Consider the following 26,963-nt stretch of genomic DNA (forward strand, 5'->3'; position numbering starts at 1 on the left):
TTTTGTATTTAGGAGTGATAGAGCGCTGTGCATGATATAGTTGTATATAGAAAAATAATTTAAAAAGTTTAGGTTATGTTACACTAAACATAAAAACTCCTTTGTTCTTTATCTTTACAGTAATTACAGATATTTACCTCTACTTTTACACCGGTACTAACACATCTGCTTTTAAAGTTTTAGTAATGAGTCAATTGTAATTGCTATAACGTTTATGTATTTATGTATTAACTTGGTGCTTAACCTATTTCGTTGTTGTCCTTAATTGTAGTAAAAATATTTGAATGTTAATAGTTTGATTCACGTGCAATTTAGTTTTAGTGTAAGGCCAGAAAAAAACCCAACTGACTTTATTGGCCCTCTTGATTAATAAAGATGGTTGATGGATTTTGTCAGTATTTGCTAGTTTGAACGTTTTAATTACTAATTTAAGTTAACAATAATAGTTAGAAATAATATTTAAGTAACAACTGACTGAAAAGATTGACATAACATTGCATATGTTTAAAAACAACCAACATAGACAATCAAAATCATAGTTAGGATAAATGAAACACACAATATTATTTAGTGATTTTATTGTAAAAATATTATGTATTTAAAACAAACACTAGATTACCGTTTACTTTCTTTAACAATAAACAAAACATATCACTTTCGAACAACGAGTTGATTTGATCAACCTATTTTTCAGTATTATAGATGTCATTACAAACAAAACTGAATATACTATATATAATTATATATAAAAATCCGAACAGTCTTTTTTTATTACAAGCTATACAATATATACAGTAAACGATCCTTCCATTGTCATGACAAGATGATCTGATTGGTGTTTGGGACCAAGTAAATTATTAATATTAAATCCTTATGTGTGTGTGTTTTTTAACGCCCACAAAGAAATTTGACCTCCAATGCTAACACAAGTAATTTCCCTAACGTATAATGTAAAATTAGTTTCATCAATTTTATGTTGTCTTGGGTCTATTAGACTCTTCATAAAACATGTTCCATTAGAAGGCCAAATACAGTTCACTTTAGATTAAACTGTATAGGCTAAATTGCCATTTTGGTATTTGTTAAGTGCATTTCTCTTGATTAATTTATTATAAAGTGTATGGGTTTACATATTTGTGGTTGAATAAAAAAATAATGTTTAGCTTTTTAGTAAAAATTTAATTTGATGACAACTGAGTACCCTTTGAAAATGGATTTAGAACAGTTAATCTAAAAATGGCAACGTTTGCTTACATCGTGTTAATTGTAGATGGAATTTAGTTAGTACAGAGTTTACCATGATTTTAAACAGAATTATGTCATCGGGTCACGAAGAGTGAGTTTTTGATGATAATTTCACATGATTTAACACATTCACTACCAGATCTCACAAAGCCCGTCATACATAGAAAGTGGCTGGTAGGCATCGAACGTGTTAAGGACATTCCTTCCAAATCCGGGACGAACATATTTTTGCGCGTTGCAGTAAGCTCTATCACAGTATATTGTTCCGAGTTATCACTTCCTGGTCCATCATGTCGTCCACTCTGACGTCACTACACCCTGAGACTCCGAGGTCGGTGGATGTTAGAAGCAGTAGGTCCTTGCTTCAGAGGTCGCTGACCTTGATGACGTCATAGCTCTAGGTTCTACCACGGGCGATTGTCATCCGTAGTAGTAACTACTCTGTGTGCTTCGACTGACTCCGACAGTGGCCATGGCCTCTGCTTCTTCTTCACAGGAGTATGTAAGAATCTGAAACAAAAGTAAGACAAAATTATAACTAATAAGGTAGTGTAATATTTTGTAGAGCAATCGTTGAAGCAATTTTCTAATACTACAGAGTGTCCCGTAACTCCCTACAAATATTTTAAGACATTGTTCTTGAGTAAGAAACATAATATGTTTCATATATCATTAAGTCCTTACTTACTCACACGGCCACAATTTTTGTATTCTACATTTATAGTTTTTGTCTAAAAGTAGGTTAAAGATACGAAATTGAAACTTTGCAAGGACATTTATGACAACCAGGCAAAGCTACAAAAAATGAAAATTTTTCAAATTTTCAATACAAAATGGCGGTTATTTATTTATTTTTTATTAAATCAATAAAAAACCGTAGATTTTTAAAAAAGTTTTAAATAGCCGCCATTTTGTTTTATTATTTTAAAAATTGTTTTAATTTTTTTGGCTTTGTCTAGTTGTCATAAATGGTTTTGCAAATTTTCTATTTCGTATCTCTAACAACTTTTTAGAAGAAAAAGTAATAAGTGAAAAAAAATAGTGGCTCTATGAGTAACTAAGGACTTACGGACACTTTAAATATGATATTAGATATGTTTCTTACTCAGGAACAATGACCCATAATATTGGTAGGGAGTTCCGGGACACCCTGTACATACGGTTTGCTTCTCTGTAGCTATTGTGCAGCTATAGATATTAATATATAAAACCCAAAGACAACGTAATATTTGACAGAAATTGATACATTATATATAAGAGTAAGTAGCTTTAAAATGGTTAATAAACATGTTTGCCAACCTTTTCTGCAAAGTAGAATCTGATTATACATAATACTTCGTTTATCACATTATCAGATTATTACCAATTTCACTGCAAAACACTAATTAGCTCACAGTGGTCCTTGAATATCTGGCTTCAGATACACGAATAGTATACGATTGCTTGAATTAATTTAAACGTTGACAATAAATAGCTATCTAATATTATCCAGTAAAATCTACATAAGAAGGTCTTTGTGACCTTTAACAGACATTTGTATTGATAATTTTATAGTGTTTAGTTTGAACTAATCTTAAAAGGTCTGAATATAAATATTTTAATATCCTATTTACGTTTATTATATACTTGGAAAGATTTGAGTAGCTTTGATATACAGTATATCGTAAAATACTTAAATAAATAGATAATTCTAAGTAACAACAATGAACAGTTTTTATGCAGACTTAAGTATAGATTTTCTCGGGTAACGAAGAGTGGCAGATTGAGTCCTGATAACCAAGCCACCAGATTGTGGCAAAGTTTACTGGCAGTGGGGAAGTTTAGCCACAGATTACATCATGCTCTTACATCAAACTTGTTTCTCGCTGGTTAACACAACCCCTTAACAAACTTGGAACTTGTGATTAGGTTATTATATTATATCGTAAAACAAGAATTGTCCAATTATTACAGGTTTTAATCTTTATTCAAGGGAATGTATGGGCACAAAAAATCGGTAAACAGTACATTGTATTTGTATTTTTACAAATAGATAAGGCTGTTAAATCAATGGTGAAGGTGATTTGTTCTGAAGTAGTTTTAATAACAGAGCAAATATATCTGCTATTGTTGCAGTTCAGGAAACGGAAAACCTGATTAGATAGAAGTATGGTTACTATGTGTTCTTTGATACATAGTTTGAAAACGTTACTATGCATCAAACCGTATTCAGAAAACCTGAAGGCTTGGTCATCTCATACAGAAACAGCAGAAAAGGAAGAAAAATGACTATTAAAAATAACTTTAAAAAAATTAAAACATTCAGTCTCAAAAACGCGCAATAAACAATTTAGTTTAATAAATATGGTAATTATATTTTAATAACTTAACATCTATAAGATGAATCATGAGTTTAAAGAAAAGTCGTAGGCCTACTATAATCCTGGATTTTTCTATATGCCAAATAAGAAAACAAAAATATTATTGGATCTAGGAATGTTTAACAATGATAACTAAAAAAAATACCCCCGCCGCAGCAAACCTGCAGACTAAGCGAATTTCCATTTGACTGATTGGATTTACACTGAAATGTCTACTTAAATATATAACATTTATTCCCGATTTAAATAGAATTAGTTTAACAAGTACCTACTTAGGTTTGCTGCATCAGGGAGGGTAAAACTGTTTTTTTATGTTAATAGTTAGTAAGAAATAAAAACATTTTCCAAATTTGATCAAAATATGTTCATAAACAAGCAAACTACAACATTTTACTTATTCTCCATAAAAATAACATGGGCATTTTAAATTTATGATTTTTTGGAATTTTTCTCCGTAACCATTAGGCGCATAATAACGCTTTAATATACTAAATTATTTGTTTTTTAAGCTCTACAAAATGGTTTGGAAAGATATTGCTAAATTTTACGTTTTTTGGGTCAAAAATGGGAAAAACCTATTTTTACCCCATAAATCCCTCGTAAACCCCCGTTCCCATGGTCCGATCATGCTGGATCGCGAACTCGTTCGAATAAACGTAGGTTTACACGTTTGTACCAAATTTCATGAAAATCAGATCATTTTTGCTCGAGTTATCGTGCTGACGGACACACATACAATATAAACTAAACAGATTTAGCCAAACTGATTCTAACACTAACCTCCTCTGGGGGGTAGACATGATGAGGCCCAGCTACGATTGTGACGGATGTTGGTGTAATGTTGATCAGGTCCATACCCGTGTCTACCTGACACACCTCGGCGGCGAACACCTTGGATGCAGCGGGGTTGGAGGCTCCTGCCTGGAACTGTTTACGTTGCCAGAGGAGCCAGACGGTAACCACTGCTAGGGTGGAGGACAGAAGAAGTGTAAGGCCCAGGAGTAGATAGAGGAGGCGCTCTTTTCCCTCTGAAAGCGAAAGAATTATTGTATCCTCATACAAAATATTGGTTAAGTTTATTCGAATACAGATGTTAAACGTGTTTGTATAGTATATTTTCCTGGTTTACTTATATTCTAGTTTAAACCTTTAGGGTTTATAATCTGAAGCTGAATGATTCTTTGATTTTTTTGGAATATAATTGTTTTCTGCGTTTAGTGCTTAAAACATTGGATTGATGTACATGTTTTTGTGTCCGAGTAATTAATTGCGACTCTTCAGAGCATCACTGATGAGGAGGTATTGTTTTCATAACTTGGTATTCATAATGGGCTTTAAAACAAGTAGTCGTACAACAAAAAGTATCGATAGGACGGAATAGTTAGAGAATATTTAACATAAAATATTATCCGTATTTTTTTTCGTAGCAGTAAAGATTTTTTTTAGGAATCAGACCCTGCAAATTGAACTGTAACTACTTTAACAATTTGGTTTAACAACTTTACGACTCCCTTTAAGTGTTGAAAAATCAGTTAAACTAAATCTTATTCTCGCTACTGGGTGTCTCATTTGATCGTAATCAGACATGGATAATTATGATCAAATATTCCGGGACGTGGCTATTTCACACTGACCACATCGTGAAGTGGGTAAACATTTCAGACATTGTCCGAATTTGGAGTTTGAGAGTAACATATATATTGGAATAAAAGAAGTTGTCAATCATGTTTTTTTTTTAATAGTTAAAATGTTGTAGTTGCGCATAGTAAAACTTCATCGTAGATAAAGATTAAATCTTTGCACTTTGTATAGAAAAGCCATGATGTAAAACGTTCTTAATACATAGTAAATTATGTTTTAATTACTAGGTGTTTACTAGTACAAATGTGTTATTTAACAATATCAAAAATCCACGTTAAAAACATACGAGCTTTTATAAAAGCAAGCAAATCCAATTACACCGCATATAAACGCATTTTCGTTCGATAAAATAGCTAGGCATAAAACCTCATTGTCATCATTTTATTTCCCTACTGACAACGCCCGATAACAAACATTCGATTTTCATTATGAGATTCAATTTTCTCAACCAGTAAATGATTTTTAGGCCAAGTACTCTGATTGTAATTATTAAATACAATAACTGTAATAGTAAAATAAATAGCTTAATGTCTGAAATGCTTTGCTTTTAAGTCATAAAACATTATTGAGCTCAGTCAGGTTTGATAGAAAATTCATCGGTTTATTTTGTGAGCAGAAGGGAGCTCATCTCAGTTTAAGGATAGACAAACTTCCAAACTAAGTTGTTAAACTTGTTTAGCTGCAGTCAATCTAAGCTACTTCCTACCATTGCTCTTCTCCCGGTGGGCGTGTGGGCTGGCTGGGGTATAGGGTAGAGCTGTAGTGTAGTTCTCTCTTCTCCCCGCTAGGTTGGGCCACTCACTGTATGACTCACTCTCCACTAAGGGATCTTCGTAGTCATACTCTGGGTCCAAGACTTCATCCTCAGGTAGGGTGGCGTCTACGAACTGATCTAGAAGCACCTTTCTTGGGGCTAGAGATAAAATAGATAGTAAGATGGTATAATTTATAGATTTTGTTGCTACCAATGACAAAAGGTCAAACCTGAATCGGCTTTGACTAGACTTTGTAAGGTTTTCTTTTTTTTTGGGTGAGAAGGGAAAATGCTTTTATCCACACAGGTAGCTAGCCTGCATTGTGAGACTCCTGAATTTATCAGACTTTTCACTAAAAAAACCCTCTGCTCTGTTGGACACAGCCCTGGAATTGTTTGTCACATTACTTCAAGTCTCGCACTGTTTTGGGCATTTAGATTTTTTATGACCTACACCGCATCCCGGTCAAGGTCGAGCTTCTTGGCGCGGATAACACCCTGGATGTAAAGTGACACACAGGTCCAAGTGTCCTCACCTTCCATCATCATCGGTATGAACTTGTAGACTTTGTGATTGTAGACTTTGTGTGGTAAATATTATTATATTATGTTCAAATGTGTAAAAAGTCTGTTCCCGAGGTCCCAAGATCAAATCCTGCCAGCCACCAATGATTTTATTTGCGTAATAGTGCCATCCATGGTCATCTAAGCCTAGGCAGAAGTGATGCTTAAAAGTAGTTCCGGGCTAAAGATTAGCGTCCTAAAACGTGGAGATGTAATATACAAAATAATTATTATACTAATGTAAAGTATTATAATATATAATGTATTAGTAAACACGTCTTAGGTAAGCCAACATTATAGATACACCAGACATAGTAGGTATATTTGTTATCTTAGTGGTTTTGAATTACTTCGACCCTTATTAAAAATATGTGCCAAATACGTAAGTACGTTTTAATGAACGTATGTACCTCCTACTATCTTAATATGCTTTTAATTTGATTTCAGAGTAATCATTTTGAGTTACTTATATTCCACTATTTACTTTTATCGAATAGCAAAACATATATGTGTGCCAATGTATATATTTAATACTCCCCCTGCACTGAATACTATATATCAAAATACATTCCGCTATGTTTTACTCACCACAAGTATACACTACTTTGAGGTACATTCTTGTCTGGTGACCACAGGGTTTACCCAGAGTCCCGGTATCAGCTGATAAAGAACATTTTCTTCTTCCATGACACAGCCTCATTACCGTTTCTGTAGTATACATCGCTAGGCAGGCTGGAAAATTAGAAAAATATTAGACAAAGTGATTGTCGTATGAATAAATATTTAACCAACATGTTTGTCAAATATTGTAGCAGGGAAGTGTCAACTAAGAATATATTATTGCAAATAGTATTACCTTAATTATAAAACTCTTAGGTGACATACTAAGGATAGTGTTCATTTTCATTGAGAGAGACTTATAACGTTCATTAAGTATATTCATTGGCATCTTTTGAAATAAAATTAACTGATATTAAATAAATAAAAAAATATACATTCTTAGCAAATTCCTGCGTTATCAATTGGTCAAAAAGTTAAGCAAAACAACTAAAAACTAAGCTATTTAGAAAAATCGTTGGACATAAAATATTGTCTTCTCTAAAAACTTTTGTTAGTGCTTTGGATTATGGATATTAAAGCAGTTAAATCTTATTTGTTTATTGGATGAAGCAGTTAGTTCGCTACAATAAACCTTTATAGCTTAGTATAATAAGTATAGTAGCTTGAAGTTTTAAGATTTCAGTAATATTCAAGAGTTCTCTTAGTTTTAGTATCCATTACCTTTATTTAATTAGTATAATATGATGGTATTTAATATTGGTATTGTATATATTGGTTTCTAGGGAGCCTGTCGATAGTATAGTCTAATAATTGAAGCTAACTGTTAAATACATACATGCTCGTTTTTTTTTGCAGGATTAAAAACGTATGGACGATACAATTTGTTTACAATGTATTCATGTTGTATGAGATTCTTTTCAAGACTGGGTAGTAGAAATTGGTTTTTTAATTTAAAGAAGGATGCATTTAGGAATACTTGAGGTCGTCCAGTGGTCGAAAACTAATATTTATATTTCGTTGATATTTTTTTCACCAGCATGGCAACCCATAAGGCCCATGTTAATTTATGTTTAAATTTAAATTCTTTTTTTGTGCTTGTTATTGAACCTATTTTAACTTATAAAGGGATTCTGCACATCTACAGGAAATATCTTTCTAACAGTATGCATAGATTTTACATGCGATGCACACGAGCTTAGAAAACAGGTGTTTAAGAAATATGCTTGCCTATTAATATATAGACGCTACATTACATCGAATATGATGTTAATAAAGAGAACGCATTTCAAATAATATTTGACGTTGAATATACACACTATATTACTTAGTAAAAATATGATACATGTTAATCGTTTTTGTTGATAAAGTACTATTTCAATTTGATTTTCCCATCTATATATTCACATTTAGTTATCATTATTCAAACACAGCCTTTAATTGAATCGATAGTTATATATTGTTAATAATTCTTTATCGTGATCCTTCAGAGATGCGTGCACCGTAAGATTGCAAAAATTACATAGTTTAGGATTCGTTACATAAATCGATCGTCAAGCTAGTATTATCTTAAAATGTAAAGACGGTTATCCCCAAAATATAAAGATTCAACAGTCAACTTAAAAAGACAAGCAACAATATACTTGGTTGCCTACTTTCTACCTGCTACAATACTCACTTTCTTCGGGTATCCCGGGAGGCTGTGGACATGAGACACTTTCATACTCGGTTCTGCCAAAGCTCGCCGAGTATATGGCTATCCTAGAGTTTGGACCACAGCTCAACTGAACTATCTCATTCTCACAAGCCATCTTGCTTCTAAATTCATCTGAAATCAAATTGCCATTCAGAGTAGTTCATTTAATTGTTTAAACAGTAGAAACTCGATATCAAAACTTTCGTGGGGGATATAAAGTTATATTTCTTATAAGGGTTTTCAATTAAATATGATTAGGGGTAAACAATATTCTAGGCGATTTCAAAATGACCCTTGTATTCAAGGAGGTCTTGTATTAAGGTCCAAGATTTGATTTTATCGAAGGAAACTTCATGTGCCAGATATTGTGTCACGTGTCTGGTTTGAAACAATCATGGTTGATTGTCACACAAGCCTTTGACGCTGCTGTGTTTGTAATGAAACACTTTCAATTATGAAGAGTGGTTGTAATATCATTTATGAAAGTAGTGAAGAGAAGAGATTTACATCAGTCTGCATTTAAAGTAGAGAAACACTAAACATGGGAAATACATTTTTTTATGAATGGTATTTTATATATTTTGTAAGTTATTAAAACAGAAAGTATGATTGAAGACGATTTAGTGAGATTTTATGCTATAGCAATACAATTGAAACGTATTTGCGTTAATATGAACAATAAATATTTCTAAATACAGTTTATATAAATGTTAAAGTGCAATGTTAGTTTTAATGTAAGTTATATATATTTTTATGTATAAATGCATCTTTAAACGTTAAAAGCAGAAGTGTAATTATATTGCGTAATTTATCTAAACAAGATAACGTTCACCTTATAAGCATTGTTTTGTATATCCCCCCATATTTATTTTCGTATTTACAAATAGCGATTGTAAACCGCATCATAATGCTTTTGTCAACAGTGTGTTTGAGTCAATGGTTTGAGTCAATCGACTTATGTATTAAAAGTATTATTCCAAGTAAATATCAGAGTTTTAAGTTTAAATCCATATATATTATAAGCTTAAAACAGTTCTTAAATAATGCCAGTTGTGTACTCACAAGGGCGACACTTGTAGGCAACTTCCACGAAGTTCCTCAACCACGGGCAAGGGTCAGGGCTTGGCGTAGCGTGGAACCTGCAAAGTCGTCTCTTGTGGCACGCCTCCACAACTGATTGTAGCAGAGAGTACTAAGGGAAAACATGAAATTAAAATAAAGTGATGATACACATTGGTAAAAAATCTTATAAGTAAAAGTTGTTTAATATTTAAACATAAAATAAATATTGTATATTAACTGTACTAAGTCCAGATTCGTTTGAAGAACTCCGTTTGTTTTATGGTTTACACATTTCCAAACACTCGGCAAATATAACGATATTTTCTTACATAATTTAAGTTCATTTTATATTCAAACTAGCTGTACCCGCGGGCTTTGCCCCGTTTAACTTCTTAATTTTCAAGATGAGCTCGTTCGCATGGCTCAATCTGGTCCTGGTGGAAGTTCGTTCGCTACGCTCACTCACCTTTAGGTTGGAGCTCGTTCGCTACGCTCACTCACCTTTAGGTTGGAGCTCGTTCGCTGCGCTCACTTGCCTTCAGGTTAGCTCGTTCACTACGCTAACTCGCCTCCAGAATGAAGTTCGTTCGCTACGCTCACTCACCTTTTGGTTGCAAATTAGCTGTTGTCATAAATAAAAAAAAAAATAATAATAGTGCTGCACCCTGTTGGTAATCCTTGTAACTTTAATGCTATTGCACATCATAGAACAGAACAAACTTGTTTAATTGAAACAGCTTATTCAAATATTTGTAAATATAGGTAATTTTTTTAGCAACAAAATCTATTATTACTCTAATCAATCTTAGACTGCTATGTTTAGTTCGAATATGACTCAAATTTGTTTTGCCTCAAGGATTAAAATAAATTGTTCACAACCATATTTAATAAAAAAAAAATAACTAGAAGTTTAGACTATAAATACAACAGTATCCAGTAGTCAGTGCAAAAAGACAACGGTGGTTTTGTATATCGGCTGATGTACCGTATATTACTTTCAAACAACTCTCGTTTTGCTTATATTGCCAAACTACCCTACGTGCATGTTGTTTTGGAGTGATGGAGAATCAAAAGGGCTAGTCATGACGTATTATTTATTCCTGTTCGTATAGAAGAGGAAACCTCCTTTAACCTAATCACTCTGAACTAACCATCCTATATAGCACCACTTACAGTCGTTAAATTAATCTATCTTGGCATCATGAAGCTTACTGGGTCCAGGACAGGGCATGTTCCAGTCTTGGCAATCGTCTGGTTGGTTTGAGCCATAAAGAATACTCTAACCTAATCATTCCTCAACAAACCACCCTATTTCATAAGAAGTTTTAGTAAAAAAAAAAAAAAAATTATCTAGCACTACGAGTACATGTTAAATCTACCTGAAGCCTACTGTGTTATGTTCAGTTTGTACAGATGACCAGTTTGTAATATAAAGAACACTTAGATCTTGTCATTCCTAAGCTAACCGTCCTATTTAGCAGTAGTTGAAGTTGCTAAACTAATTTATCATGACACTACGCGTATATTGAAACTCTACCTGAAGCCCAATGTTCCAGGTACAAGTCATTTTCCACTCATGGCCGTCTGCTGGGACAGTTTGTTTCATAACTAATTGACGTAATCATTCCTAAGTTAACCGTCCATTAGGCAGGAGTTGTAGTTGTTTAATTAATTTATCATGGTACAACGAGAACATGTAAACTCTACCTGAAGCCCACTGGGCTAGGTAGGCTTTAGATAACACTTCCTGGTGATATACTCCTGGTCAACCGTTGGAACAGTTTTTTTTTCATAAATAACACATTGACCTAATAATTACAAAACTAACAATCCTATTTATCAGCAGTTATAGTTGTCAAATCAATTTATCTCTGCCCTAAAAGTACATTAAAACCTACCTGAAGTCCGCTGGGCCAGGTACAGGTCATGTTCCACTCTTGGCGACCGTCCGGACAGTTGGTGCCGTTGCTTTTGCCGTACTGGGCGACCTGGACGACGATGCTGGTGCGAGGAGGGCACTGGAGAACCATCAGCTGATCGTCACACACTGCACGCTGGAACGTCTTCAGAGAGTTGGACAACAGAGCTGCAACCCAGTACATATATATAAATAAATGGGAAAACTCAAAATATATTTTCCAGAATACGTTTTACACTTGTGGTCATGGTCATCATCCTAATATCCTAATCTAAATGTATAGAATTATTAAAACTAAAATATGTTTGACAGAATTGAACCTAGTATTATATGTGTTAGACTTTGTTAGTTGGGACCTGATGCTTGACCCGAATTTAAAAAGGTGCGAAAATGATAATAAAAACGCTTTACCATAATGGCATTAGCACGAATTCTAGAACAGACACGGTATTGGAACATAAACGTAAACAAACGGTGTTACTGGTCTGAAAGTAAACATTATTTAACATTGCTTAAATTGAACTGTCTGAAACAGCGTACGGTTTGGGCCACCAACATAATTTTTGTGGATAGTTATGATCCATACTTGTTCTGTTCAAGTAGGGCAATATGATTTAACAATGCATTTTTCTCGGTCATTCTGACTTCAGATTTAAAATATAAATCAATAGAGTTAAACAAAAGACATCTAATTAGATTTACAACAACAAGGACCAACAGCAATGTCATGAAACATACGGAAAATCCAACCTCATTAACTTATATCAACTAAAAATAACTAATATAATTAAGTCCAAAAACATCAAGCGTCAATCATAACATAATTATTTTACGTCATTCAAATCGCAGTTAGGGGGATAACTTACTAAATTTATGGTTTTTGTCCACAAAATATAACTTGTTGGACTTTTAAGGGAAATACTTCATACGCTATGCTCCAAATTGTATTTCAATGAAGTAGTTTTTTAAATAAATTATAACTACAGATTTATAACTACAGAATAAATAGGACCATAACATTCAAAACAGTTCCACATTAGTTGTAAAGAAACTTAAAATATCTGTAGTCTAAGAGATTGAGTTGTACACTACAGTAAACGTAGTTCTTATTGATTAATAATTTCACCTACTAAAGTCAAAGACGGTTATGATTGTTTACGAGTACAAACGGTGATTATTATTTTAACTAGTTATATTTCTCTACCAAAATAATTTGTAAACCTATTTATTTAGATCCGTCGGAAAACATCCTAAATCACAGGTTAAACAATGCCAGTTTTGAGATGTGTTGTGCTATTCAATGATAATATTAATACATAAAATAATGATGTATGGGAATATTCTATGTATTTATTCCATTTCAGATGCCTTTGTCTGCCATAATGTTCAATACATTTGATCCTTGGAGTAGAGATCACTTTATAATGTAACACAATTGTTTGATATACTTCAGGGTGAATTATCCTTACAATATTGGAGACTGTTCAAATATAATAGCTTGTTATTTCCTACAAAATAGGTCAATTGAGAAACATAGTGTTTCAAGAATACGTTTCATTGGTGTAAAATAGGACGTATAAGAAAAACGTATTTCCGCAGTTATATAGTTTTACAAAGAATAAGATAATTTCAAACGCTCAATAAATAGGCTTTCTTTGTTTTGAATCCCTCCTTATAATTTATACATATTTTGTTGTTGTGAATATTGTTTTAGTTAAAGACACTTTATTTTGTTCTTTAATGTACCCTATATCACTAATAATGGTATGAGTTCTTTGATATTTTCCCTTTCAAGTATACAATATATATCTTTTGAGATTTTGTCTCAGTTGCATTACAATAATTTTTGACAATGCATGCTGTTTAGTGAATGGTTTAAAAAGTTAGGTGTATAGAAATAACAGGTTTTCTTCGAACCACCGAACAAATTCCTAGCTCGATTTTAAATAATATAGCAATTTGATTTTATTCCATTCAGTATGGTTTATTATATACTAGCAGCTATACCCATGCCATGCTTCGGGTCAATATGCAAAGAGACAATGTTAGTTCTTTGAAAATGCCTTAAAAGTGGTTTCACTTCTACCATTTAATTGAGAAACGATATTAAACTATGTAGCTTAGCTTGATAATAGTACGTTTATGTTAATTCAGACTGTGTACACTATTTAGGCTACATATGACAAAACAACCAATGATATATTTTTAAGTATAATCAAATAACACGTTGAATGGTTTATATTGTAAAATAAGCTATCACAATAGTTTTAAACCAGTCAATAGTATAATTTTTCCAACATATTTTAGTTAAATTATATTCAGGCAAATAGAAATTTGCTTAATCTGCAGGTTTGCTGCGGAAGGGGTATTTTAATACTGTTTACACACAAAAAAAAATTAAAACTCAGGATAAGAGCCTAGGTTGATACCGCAATGATTAAATAATCTTAATTATTTCCTACATCAATGAATAATCTTACAATGACTTAACCCACATAGACTCAGTCACTATAGATCATAAACATAAACAAATGACATAACTGTAATAGTCCAATAATAATGACATTATATGGTTTTACAGTTTCAGTTATTAAACAATGTTTACATTCAGTCGAGTGACATAGTTTTTATATTTATGATCCATACTCTTTCTATTCTAATATTTGTAATATTGTTTCTATTAGATTATTTATTTTCGAATATTTAATATGCTTTTATCAGCTGTGAGGAACTATGAAATCAAAATTCATTTGACACTTTTGCTTGTTTACATTTTAACTTTGAAGGTTTATTCCTTGTTACCATGGAGACCAATCAATATTTAATTTCAAAACTTGCACCTCAGAACTTTGAAAGCCCGTGGGGTGGAGTTCTAGGTCAATTTCAAAGCAGGAGCACTTCTATATGTATCATCGGAGCTGTAGGTTTATTTTATTTTAAGTTTGAGCCCAGTAGGTTCAGTAGTTTTTTTGTTCAGCTCATACAAACACACAGACACACACAGACAGACAACACCTCTTCTTTATAATAGTATACGAGATACATAAAACGGTTGATGATTTAAACGGTTTTCACAAGTAGTTTTATATATGTTAAAAGTTTTTTTATGTGTTGTGCTATTACTTTATGGGTTAACTGTGAAAACTGTAATTAATTAACCGATTAGTCTTTCAGCCAAACTAAATAAATAAGCAATTACAAACCTACCAAAAATAAAACTTCCTAAACGTAATATGTATGCGATGTTCGAATCATAGAATGTTACTTTGAAAAAAATGATTAGCTGGTTGTTAGTTTATTTACTTATTTATTAATCTAATTTTATTAAATATTAACAAATTGACCTTATTGACTTAAAAACACATTTTAGTCACTTCAGGAAAATATAAAAATGACAAGCCTCTCATCATCAACACACTTAAAATTTTAAACACATTTTTTAACAACTATCACGTATAGATTTTTCTTTAAAATGATTTAACTACCCTATAAATCTCGAAAAGAATTTCTTTACAAGTTAGTTAAATTCAAACCTTTAACGTTTAATTAACATAACATGTATAGAACCGTCGAATAATATAACCAAATAGAAAAACATAAAGTTGTGGGTTGAACGCATTTGCATTTAGATTGAAGTATTCAGCGGATTACGATTTTCGAGTCAGTTGAGTTGTAAGGAACCTGCTCAATGCAAACTTGCCTCCAAAGTTACAACCCCATGCACGTAATATTTCCACTTGGCCTAGCTCCACGCTTTCAGAGCATTGCGTCTTTATACACCTTGTTACTTCGAAAACATCTGACTTTCTCCCAATACAATAATTTATTCTGCATGAAAAATGCTTATAGTTCTTTTAGTGAGAGTATATTATTGCTGCCCTCTAACAATTAATTACGATCAAGTTGTTACATAATAGTTAATCCTCAGGAAAAATAAAAAAAATAACAAGCTTAACGGATTTCAGTGTCTGAAGGTATAATTTTTTTACTTGGTATATTTTCATTCGCTATTATGTCGATAACATCCTAGCACAATCCTAACACGGCGATGCATTCTAGTCATAACTGTTGTTTTTTTATTAAAATTATTACAAATTTAATATAGCGAGCAAATATTAACAAGTAGTGATAAAACAATGTCATGATTTGAAAATATATATATACTAGTGGCCCTAATTTAGACACAATTGTCTATATGAAGGCAACTCCCCGTGTCACGGTAGTAAGTCAGAAATATATCTATGGATTTGTCCCTGTATTTTAAAACATTAATGCGACTAAGGCTCATTTCCCGGAATCTCTTGTTGTGTAGCGGAAAGCGACGCAAAAGCTATTGCACTGTTGTATTGCCTTATGTTTGTTTTGAAATTATAATCATGTAAAAACAGTTCTTTTAGTTCGTCATTTACTTGTGGTTGTGGCATGTTAATGAGTCCATTGTGGCAACATGCGTTGAAATGTCCATTTGTGGCCACATCTGAGAAGTGAAATGTGCCACAATGCATGCAAGTGCTGTTAAGAGGACCTAGATTGTAAAAAAACAACACTCAACTCATTTTCCAGCGTTCTTCTGAAGGCAGGTTGTAAACCAGATTGTGGATTTCTTTCATAGTTAGGCCTTAAATGACGTTCTTTTTCAGCATTCTTGTGTCAGTTGAATTCCTGGATACTCCTCCACGTCTTGCAGGTCTTCCCATACCCTGTCTTGTTACTTTACTCATTATAAAAACGGAAAACAAAAAAAATTAACACATATCATTTTGAAACATTATTTTACAACATTGACTTTCGGAATAAATGTAAACATTGCAAATAAATAAGTAACCGCTGATTATAATGCAGACGTTTTTCAGACCCTATGCTTTTCTTATGGTGGATATTTTACGTTGTGTCTCGTTTTCTGGCAACTTTATGGGAATTTTGCTATTTTCCCGAGTCCCTGGGGTCAAGACCCTTAATTTAAGACCCCTCCCAATTTTCTGCAACTTACCAGACGTCCAGAATTTTCTGGTTAAAGTTTTGTCTTACACAATTATATATAAGGAAAAAAAAAATATTTAACAGCTTTGACTACTAATAGTTAATGCTGACAGGTAATTTAAATCTATAAGGTTAAATTTGCATTAATTGATGTTCAAAAAAAAATAAAAAAAAATAACTGAACCTAATTGCGTTCAATCGTTATTCTTTCTTATACAAATAATTCTCCTGTCAATATTTATGGTTGGCTTTCTTAAATAAAATGAAGATAATTTGATTGCTTGATCGGTCAAACTCATGTTTAATATTTTATTCTGTTATTCTGTAAATCCATGTAATATGATTACAAAATCAAAGTTTTAAACGCATTTATACAAAAGCATAGCCTAAAAGAACTTGAATTGTCTAATGGAGTTGGCGCAATGTTCCTGTTTTATGGTCGTAAAGAGCATTCAATCAAAAACCGTGGATCATTTCTGTTGGTCCATTTCCTTACTTCGTCTTTATAACTATGGTAGAGGGTTCTTTTCCAACAATATAAATATAAGAAATCCGATTGTTGCATAACACGATTCAGTTAAAATCCTAACGTTGTAGTTTTTTTCTGTTAATCTTTGTAGCTTGGTCAGAGAATTGAGCAAGATAAGCTACATGTATTCGTTACACATTCTATATTACCGAAACAAAAATTATAAAAATAATAATTACAGGAAAAAATAGTACATTTACCAAATAAAAAGATAATTTAATAATTATCAAAAATGGATTAGAGCCTACCCTCCAAATCACTATTCCGGCTATACATCGCTCAATAGCCTTGACAAGAAAAACAATAATGAGTTCGCATTTCTAAGCTTCTCTTAATACTCAAATTACTTAATAAAACAATATAATTATTCACATATGGAATGCTATCTTTCTTTATAAAATAACACCTTCCTTTGACAAAAAGTAAAACCATTCCATGAGACGGTAGAATTTGAACAACTTCAGTTTTAATATTTAGACACTGGGATGGGGCATTATAATAAAAAGTTTGTAATACAGTTATATCGTTAACCGTGCCTTGAAAATAAATGCTACAAAACATAATGATTTGTATATACTTTTGCTTAGAACATATTCTTAAATTTAGTTCAGTGAAATGCTAACATCAGCTTAACAATGCTAGAAGAACCTAAACGTCCACACCCACATAAATTATTATTAATACAGTTGTTACATATCTGCAGCGTATTACACCTACACAAATAAATTTACTATGACTTTGCTTCTATTAAAACAAAGGTGTATATTTTATAATCAATCATGTGGCAAAACACGGATATTTTGTGTTACATGAATAAACAGCATAATGAGTTTACTCACAAGGATGTTCTGTAAATATTGTCACCATTATAAAATTTTGGGTCGACATTCAAAATGAAGGAGATGAAAAATTCGCTATTCTCTACAAAACATCTTTAGATCAATACACAACCACCTGCTGCCCACGTTTGCCGTACAGTGCAGATGTAACATCTTGTGCAAAGGTCTTGGGCAAACATATCGTTGGTGTTTTCTTAAGAAATTTATTTCCTTCAATATTTAGAAATCTCAACTTCCTTACTCCTTCTAAAGCTTGACCTTATAAGACATAAATAACAGGAAACAAGTTTCCTAATCATATTTTACCTTTCTATAAGCAATAAGCTGTCTATAAAGCCACCTAGGGAATATCTTGGTAAAGCACTATGAGGTAATGTTATTAACATTGTAGTCTCCTGAGAGAAACATAAGTATTATGAGGATCACCCTTGTCCTTCTTTAAGTAAAATAACTCCATACTTATAGAAGGAAAAGGTTGATCTTCATAATTCTTACTTTTCTCTCAGGACACTACGATATTAATAACATTTTTATATTCTTTGATACACTACAGTAAACTGAACCTTTTAATAATACCTTTTAACCTTTTATAATGTGCTTCTTTACACTATAAACGTATCAAAGTATCATACAAATGTGATTGGATATTGTTCTCAACAAATACAAATTCTAAAGCAATTCAAATCTATGAAAAATTGCAATTTAATTTTCAAAATATTTATTATTAGTTTTACCTTTTGACATACATTGTAGAAAACATAGTACTTAGGACTTAGGATGATTTGCCTATTTTAAATCTTATAATTAGTGTTATAAACTTTAAGGAATATCAGGTTACAAACGTTCCCTATCTTTTTAATGTAATAGTTTAGTTTATATTTTAAACGAACCTCTGCTACGGTGAAGCCATGTTAAAGTGTGAATGATAACCATAATTGGGCTTAAAAAATACATATTTGTAGGCTATTTTAATCCACATTCAAATATAACTATAAACTAATATGAACTTCATTTTTCTAAGTAAGAGTTTGGCATGTGTAAATTAGGTCTTATGTTAAGTTCCACATGGCTTAGTAAAATAGTTTCAATTATAAGAACAATAATTAATTGTTTTTTTCATCCAAAATAACTATCATTACATCCTAGCAACTAATGTAATGGTTATTCTTCTACAATAATAAATCATATACATTGTTACTCATTTAATATGAAATATAAATAAATAAAATATGTTTGGTTGTATCTCACCCTATTGATTGCAATTTTGTTTGGAGATGACACTATTTGATGGGGGTGTAATTTTAGAGTATGCTACTGTTCGTTTACGACATAAAAAATGTCCAAAAGACATACTGTAGGTACAAAGTAAAAGTTTTTAAAGTTATGAATGCATATTTGATTCGACGTTCTTTGTTAAAATATTTTACGTTGTTGGTAAACAAATTAATATGAAATTACATCAAATAATCAAACAACTGAGTAGATATAATACAAAATCTGAAATTACAATCCATATTTTCTAGCACCAGAGCTGGTTCTATAACTAAATTGAAATATAACCTTCGTCAGCCAGCTCCTGTATTGTAAAAAATGTTACGGCAATTTCAGCATCACTGTGCCATCATAAGACTGTTCAGCCAAAAGGCGCCATTATAACACAAAAAGATGAGCACACGAAGCACACACATAGCCGAAACGGTGGGGGGGGACAGGCCTGTTGAGGAACGTAATTTCCGCACTAGAGCACATTTCCACATTCCGTGCTTGATGATGTGTATGTTTCGTGTGAAAATGTTTTTGTGTTATAACGATGCCTTTTGGTCTGATGATAGCACAGTGATGCTGAAACGGCCGTAACATTTGTTACAATACAAGAGCTGGCTGACTAAGGTAATATTTCAATTAAAAGTTTGTAGATTTCAAATTCTAATTATTATAAAAGGGTTATATCCTAAAAATAAAATCAATAAGGTTGGTTTTTGCGTTTCATCTAAAATTACAATACTGTATGGGCAAAAATCCAATATTCCATTATGTTGTTTGTACAAGTTTTACTGAACTTATCCCATTAAACTAGTAACTAGTGCACGGCAAAAGTTTAACAATTCCAATTCCATACAATACAGTTTTGTACTACTTCCCGAACACCAACCATATGTATAATAGAGTTTGATTTTGAATCACATAACTACTTATTGCAGTTGACATAACGAACATATATAGTACTGCACAGTATTAATATTAATAATACTTCTTTATATATATATATATATATATATATAATACGTTTGATTGTATACCAAAGTTTTTTAACGTAGTGAAAAAGTTAATAATTTTTTTTTACGTTAGGTTGCTACCCGAGGTGTGGAATAAAAGGTAATCTTAGTTATAAGCTAGAGAGGATTTGTTTTCGGAAAATTATGCTAAACTGAAGAGTAGATTTTAGAAATAAGAAACTTCTTCTAGAATACAAAATAGTTCTTCATTGAAATGCAAATCAGTCGACACACTAGAAACCTTTCACGTTCTTTAAGTCTTTGACAGTTCTCAAAATGGCATAAACCCTGCTTTTTAGAGTCGTCTTTTTTATACTGTTCACCCACATCCGTTTTTTAGTAGCCGTTTCAGTTCAGTTCTTAGAACTGAAAAGATTCACAAAAAAGCATAGATTTTAAATTTCTAGGATTTTTATGTGTTTGTTTTTACTGAGCAAGCATGCCAGCTAGTCACACCTTTGAAAATGCTTGATCAGTTAAACACACATAAGAAATCCAATAAATATTGCTAATTTTAGAAGTAGGGCGTTTTTTCAAGGAAGGAGTGCGATTTTTGGAAAACGCCTAACAGTGTTTTGTATAAATGTTGATTCCTGGCCATGAAAGTTCTTTAAATCTTTGCTAGCTCTTACTGTTTTTTAGCTATAGGCATTAAAAAAACATGTTTTTTTTAAAAGGGGGTGATAAAATTTTTGAACTGCCATAACTTTTGATAAGATTAATGATAAAAACCTCTTAATTGCGCCATTCCTTTTCTTTTTTCATGACCTCTCAATTTATATGTCAAAAGGAATCCTCTTAATTTTAAAATTTTAAGTTGAGGGTAGGTTAAGAAAGGGGTGAATAGGAGCCTAACTTTGAAATCATAACAATTGTGGCCTCTACATCAATAGATGATTCCTGCAAACTGTGTATTCCTATCTATTGCAGTTTTTACATAAATAAATAAGCAAGTTAAAACACCCCTAAATAATCTTACTATTAGAATAAATATTATCAAAAATACCTGCTACTGTCTATTATTAGGATATTAAAACAAAACGACTAAGAAGTTACGTAAAAGACAACATAAACTGCTTGAAATTATAAAACAATTTACATGTTGAATTTATTATTTTATCTTTTCAGATTATAGTAAGCACGGTCTCAAACATCAAGTTTTTGGCCAATGGTATTATTTTGAGAAGAAATGAGATCTATTAGTTATAGGACTGCAACGGGTAAATCCTGTATTTCTTACTAAATGAATGGCCGCGATTATCCTTTTGGCATACATTTCGGCGTCTACTCGTGCCAAGAATCAGAAATATGATTTATTACAAATTATTAAAATGTCTTTGGTAGACTTTTTATATTGTGACCTTACTTTGAAATAATTAACAGGTAATATTGTAATGGATAAAAAATTTAAAAATAAATATTTTAATTTCAATACTAAATCAATAAAGTTATAATGAAACCATGAAGAATATGTTGAGTAAAAATGCAAGGGTAACAATGTTTAGTTAAAAATAAAAGAGATAGTGTTTTATTCAAGAGCCTAACAATAGCATTCATTATTTGTGCCATATTGTAGCAATAAACTTTAGTTTATTGAATGTTGGTAAACTTATCATAAACTAAATTGGTAAGTTCATTGTGGTGTGAGTAGCCTCCGGATTGCGAATAATAACTATGATAGTGGTTTAAGTACCTTATTCTTGCAATCCAATTGTTGTCTTCACAACTAGTTTCAACCTGCTAGGAGGTCATCATCAGGTGTGTACAAGGATGATATTACTTCATATGAAGGTCGTCAGTAACAGTTTTAACATTCACACAAACACAAGACGAATAAACACATAGTGCGCACGGCCGATAAAAACATCGAACTCGACAAGCGGATCCGTGTTGAGAATGCGGAAGTTGTGTCTAGACTCAGTCAGAGATATTCTTATAACATAATTATAAAGTAACATGTACTCTTTAATTTAAGTTACAGCAAGTACTAGAGCATAATGCAAAATCTTGTGTTTGATCCAAATACATTGGCTTAATGTCAATATTTATACTTTTGAGACACACAATTATATATTTCAATATACTTATTGTATTAAAAGTATTAAAATATTTTAAGAAACATCTTTTTTAAGTTTTAGAAAGATATCGTTATGTGCTTGGAATATATTTTCGACTAATAGATTAGTTCCAATAATAATATAGAAACATTTTTTATCAGAATGAACAAAACTATCAAATCCTCTATCATAAGGAAGCTTGACTTCCAATGAATCGAGTCCGGTCACATATTGGAAATGCCGGATGAAAAGCCGATCAGAAAGACATGTTTGAGCAATAGAAAGCAAACTGCAACAGATTCTTTGGCCGTTATATCAAATATGTTTCGCATCAGTTCCCCTTTTACCACGTCTTTCAAACTGGATTTCGTCGTTTTCTATAACATTTCTTTGAGTTATATTAAAATAAAACAATTTATTACCTGTATACACCAAGAATGTGTTTTATTTTCCTTTTAAAATCGTTCAAGTAGTTTTTATTAAGTTTGTGTTTACTTTTGTAAAAATATACTTTTTAGTTGATAAATAATGCTTATAAGTAACTATTAAAATATAAACCTTACATCTTTTTCCAAATATTTAATGTGAAAGATATGAAAATATGACAGTTACTAGATTACATCAATGTTGAATCTATAAATACTCCTTATTTCTTCAAACTGACTCTCTAATGGATTGTTAGTGATTTCAAGTATGACATGCCTTTGATACAGCTTTTGTCAAAGGTGACAATAAATACGATTGGAGCTGACTTACTACAGTCTAGAATTAATTGTTGTTGTTGCAATGTCTGAAGACACAGATACTGCAATGATGTCAATGTCCTTACGTTATGCTTTGAAACACAATTTGTGATGTAGCTCCAGTCTCTATGAATCTGTCGCAATAGGATTCTGCTACATGTTTACAGATTTAAACGTGTATTGTAGATAAGAAATAATATGCATAATTAGAGAGCTAAGGCTATATTATTTTATAGGTTTTTCTTATTTTGAAGGTTTCTTATTTTTTACATAGAAGAGAGAGTTGTTTATTAGGGACCTATCTTTTTTAAAATCCAAGATTGGTGGTGCAAGGAATAGTTAATTAATTTATATTTTTAAGCATGGCAATGTCATTTTCTTTACTTAAAAAAAAAAACAGCAATGAGTAAAAAAAAAAACATTATATTATTTTGGTAGTAAAACTGATTAAAGTGTGCTCCAAAGTATACGTATCCGGTATTAAATGATTGCACAGTATTTAAATGCATAACGTTTAACTTATATAGAATGCATGCTGATTATGGTTATTAGAAAAGACCTGTTCCCCCTTTTTAACAGAATTAAGTTAAATAAATAAAACGTTAAGGAATTCTATGATTCTTTTTTGCATCATAAATGCAATGTGCAAAAATGCAGTTCGGATTCCACTATAAACTGCGGGGGTCTTAGTTGCCGTTAGCTTTATGGACTATTAAATACCAGATGCGTCTAAGGAATATGTCGACCATAGTCACTAAAAAGACTACAAGATCGCGCCACTCATCTAAATTCAATCTTGGCTTAAAATACCTACTTAGTATGGTTGCCATTGTAATGAAAAGTAATAAAGTAATTAAACCACACACAAGCTTTGTTTTTTTTTTATTTATATATACAGTATATCGAAACAGTTCAAAACCATCAATCCTTTCGAACCCAGCATTTGACTAGCTCAAGTAAAGAATACATTAAAGAAAGCCGCATACTTGATTTGTACAACCTTAAGCTATTATTTATCTCATTTAACAATATGATATATTTTAGGGAGTTTTTTGCACAATAGCAATGCAAGTATAACGAAAAAACGGGTTAAGCTCAGCATTAATTAAGGTGGTTTATATATTTTTTGCGTCCTTGTCATTGGAATATCAAGGGTATAACATACGTCCACTCTTGACAGCTTGCAGAGCCACTTCATCATGTTCAATCTAGTTATCTACTTCAACCCTGAGCCTAAAATATTATGTTTAACATATTAAAACAAACACTATCCTGAAATTATAACTTCATATTTTAATGGGTTCGTTTCAAAGTGTTGTAGAAGTATGCATAAAATAGACATGCATAATACATAATGATTACTTGCCAATAGGTAGTAGTTGTTAAATATTAGTTAAACTACTAATTTAGAGTAATTTGTGTCTTACACTGAGAATTGTACGTACAATGATTGATTGTACAATGCTGATTGCACTGAACTTAGTTTGAAAGAACTTATACTAGAATCAATCTGAAAACTATTGCTAAAATAATCTTAGTAACATTTTGCTAAGCAATGTTATCAAAATGTATTGGTAGGAGAGAGTATTAGAATATATTATGATATCATAAATACATTTTAGTACTGTTCTAAACGTGTTCTGCGCTTTCAATTACTAAAATTCCACTAAATAAATCATATTTTAAAATATTTAATTGGCCTAACCTAAAATAAAACCTACAAGTACTGAAATTATTTTTATCTACAACAAGTACAATGGAGGAGAACAGTTGACGGGTAGGAAGGCTGTTAACTCCACCTGATTGTGAAGACGGAGGAGAAAATGCAATGCCTTGACAGGCTCTTGAGTCGGTACAAGAGGTCCTTCAGCCGTGTTAGGTCTCAATACCCCCGGAATAAATTGTACTGTGGGATGAAAATGGCTTTTACAATCTCGGGTTTTGTTTGGATTATTTTATTTTACAATATGTATTAGTATTTTTTTTTTTTTTTTATTACGATGAAATGATCATACTGTTTAAAATGGCTATGATGTACAAAGATGTGTTTACAGGTTTTATTTGATATAATTGATTTAAAAATGTAGCGGGATGGTTGAGTTTATCTATGTAGTATGTTTAGGATGAAGTTGTCATCATATAACATCATGTTGTTATAAACATTTTATTTCGCCTAAGGTTTATCCATCTAAAACTATAATGGAAAATGTAGCCTTTCTTTACGTAAATACCAAAGAAGCGTTTCGTAACATTGCTTACATAAACTTTTAGGATTCTTAAAGGGCCATCTCCGAGCCGCATATCATTTAGGGATCTCTATACTTAGTTGTAAATGTATCTATATTAGCTAATTAAAAATGTTTAATTCTGTTGGACTCTATTAATACAGTGCATTTGACATGTATAATATATTTTTGTTTCAATTACATTGAAGCTTTATCTGTTTCAAATGTTCCACCATACACGTAAGAGTATAAGTCCTACAAGATATAATATACTTTCAAGGATATTATATAACATTTCATAGAATATATTAGTTCAAGAAATTTCACACTTTATAACTTCGGTAGGTGGTCATGGAAACCTATAGTAATTATATATCATTAGAAACTAAATATTTACCTAATAACAATGGTACAAAAACTTCTGTGACAAATATTACTCACACATCTATCATTTCAAATTTGTAATGTTGTAGGCCTATTAGGAAAAATGTTTTTACTTCAATATTTACACTCTAAAATCTAAGTTAATACTCCAAGTAACATTTATTGATTAATATTATGTAATTTTAAAGTAAATATTACATTGAAAAACCCACAATTCGACATGTAAAAACATCAAGTACCAATATAACATATTTGTTTGAAATTATAATTTATATAAAAACCTCTTGGTCGGACGTATTTTATTCTTTGACTGGGTTATGAAAAACGAACAAGGAATAAGTTACTTTTTGTTTGGTTCTTCTCTTAATTTCACAAGTTGCTTGTTTTAGGATTTCACTATGTAACATTTTAATATATGGCCAAACTTCTTTGAAAAAAATTGATTGATACACGTATTTACTTTTGTTTGTTTTATTAACCTAAACGATTGTTACAAAAAAATTTTAAAAACGAAATATATAGTCAATATATGCTCATAAGGACCATATAAAATAACTATAGCTCATTTATTTATTTCATTAAAGGTAATATTAAAATGTATATATCCCCACAGATGCCTTCAGACATTACACATTAGTCCTAAATGCAGTAATTAGGGCTTCAAACTCCAATACAAGTTTGACTAAACATAAATAAAACTTTAAGCTCGGTTTAGTCGCTCGATAACACTTACCCAAATTATCCGCCGAGCAAACAGACAGAAGAGTGTGAAGCGCCCAAAAACTGCAAAGCCGAAGCATTATCCCCCTTCCATCGCACGGGTCCTCCCTTGGCATTAAACCCGGCAACCCCCGCGGAGATTTACCCTCACATCACCTTCACTGACAAAACTGAGTACACTATGACTTGGAAATATAAACACGTGTTTTATAAATTTTAATATCTAATGTATATACATCTTGAATAACTTAGTAACTGACGATATGCTCGCCTGCGATTCCTTGGACACTATACGCACGACACTCCCGGCTCGGCTGACCGCCACTACTGAGAGCCTACCCTGTCAACCGTTCATCCACCCTACTCCCCACACTCACCCGCCACCCAACCGGCGTCGCCGCACTACCCCTAA

General features: G+C 31.9%; 1 protein-coding gene across 1 annotated transcript; it reads right to left on the bottom strand.

The window, feature by feature from the left end:
* Nucleotides 1-618: 618 nt before the first annotated feature.
* LOC128992386 (protein eva-1 homolog C-like) lies at nucleotides 619-26,864 on the bottom strand. The gene is made up of 8 exons (XM_054415940.1): nucleotides 26,565-26,864; nucleotides 11,779-11,966; nucleotides 9,881-10,010; nucleotides 8,801-8,950; nucleotides 7,153-7,296; nucleotides 5,953-6,159; nucleotides 4,386-4,633; nucleotides 619-1,755 (listed from the first exon to the last, which is right to left on the bottom strand). The coding sequence occupies exons 1-8, from the start codon at nucleotides 26,665-26,667 to the stop codon at nucleotides 1,666-1,668; spliced, it is 1,260 nt and encodes a 419-aa protein (XP_054271915.1). The 5' UTR covers nucleotides 26,668-26,864; the 3' UTR covers nucleotides 619-1,665.
* Between the last annotated feature and the right edge of the window lie 99 nt (nucleotides 26,865-26,963).

Source organism: Macrosteles quadrilineatus, unplaced genomic scaffold (genome assembly GCF_028750875.1).
Source record: "Macrosteles quadrilineatus isolate MER2022 unplaced genomic scaffold, UCM_ALF_1.0 Scaffold_4__1_contigs__length_99947679, whole genome shotgun sequence".
Classification (NCBI taxonomy): domain Eukaryota; kingdom Metazoa; phylum Arthropoda; class Insecta; order Hemiptera; family Cicadellidae; genus Macrosteles; species Macrosteles quadrilineatus.

Coding starts and splice junctions, on each gene's coding strand:
- LOC128992386 (XM_054415940.1), bottom strand. CDS start 26,667: ATGCCAAGGGAGGACCCGTGCGATGGAAGGGGGATAATGCTTCGGCTT. Junction 11,967..26,564: donor TTGCTCGGCGGATAATTTGG/GTAAGTGTTATC, acceptor ACTGGGTTGCAG/CTCTGTTGTCCAACTCTCTG. Junction 10,011..11,778: donor CCTGGCCCAGCGGACTTCAG/GTAGGTTTTAAT, acceptor GTTTTCCCTTAG/TACTCTCTGCTACAATCAGT.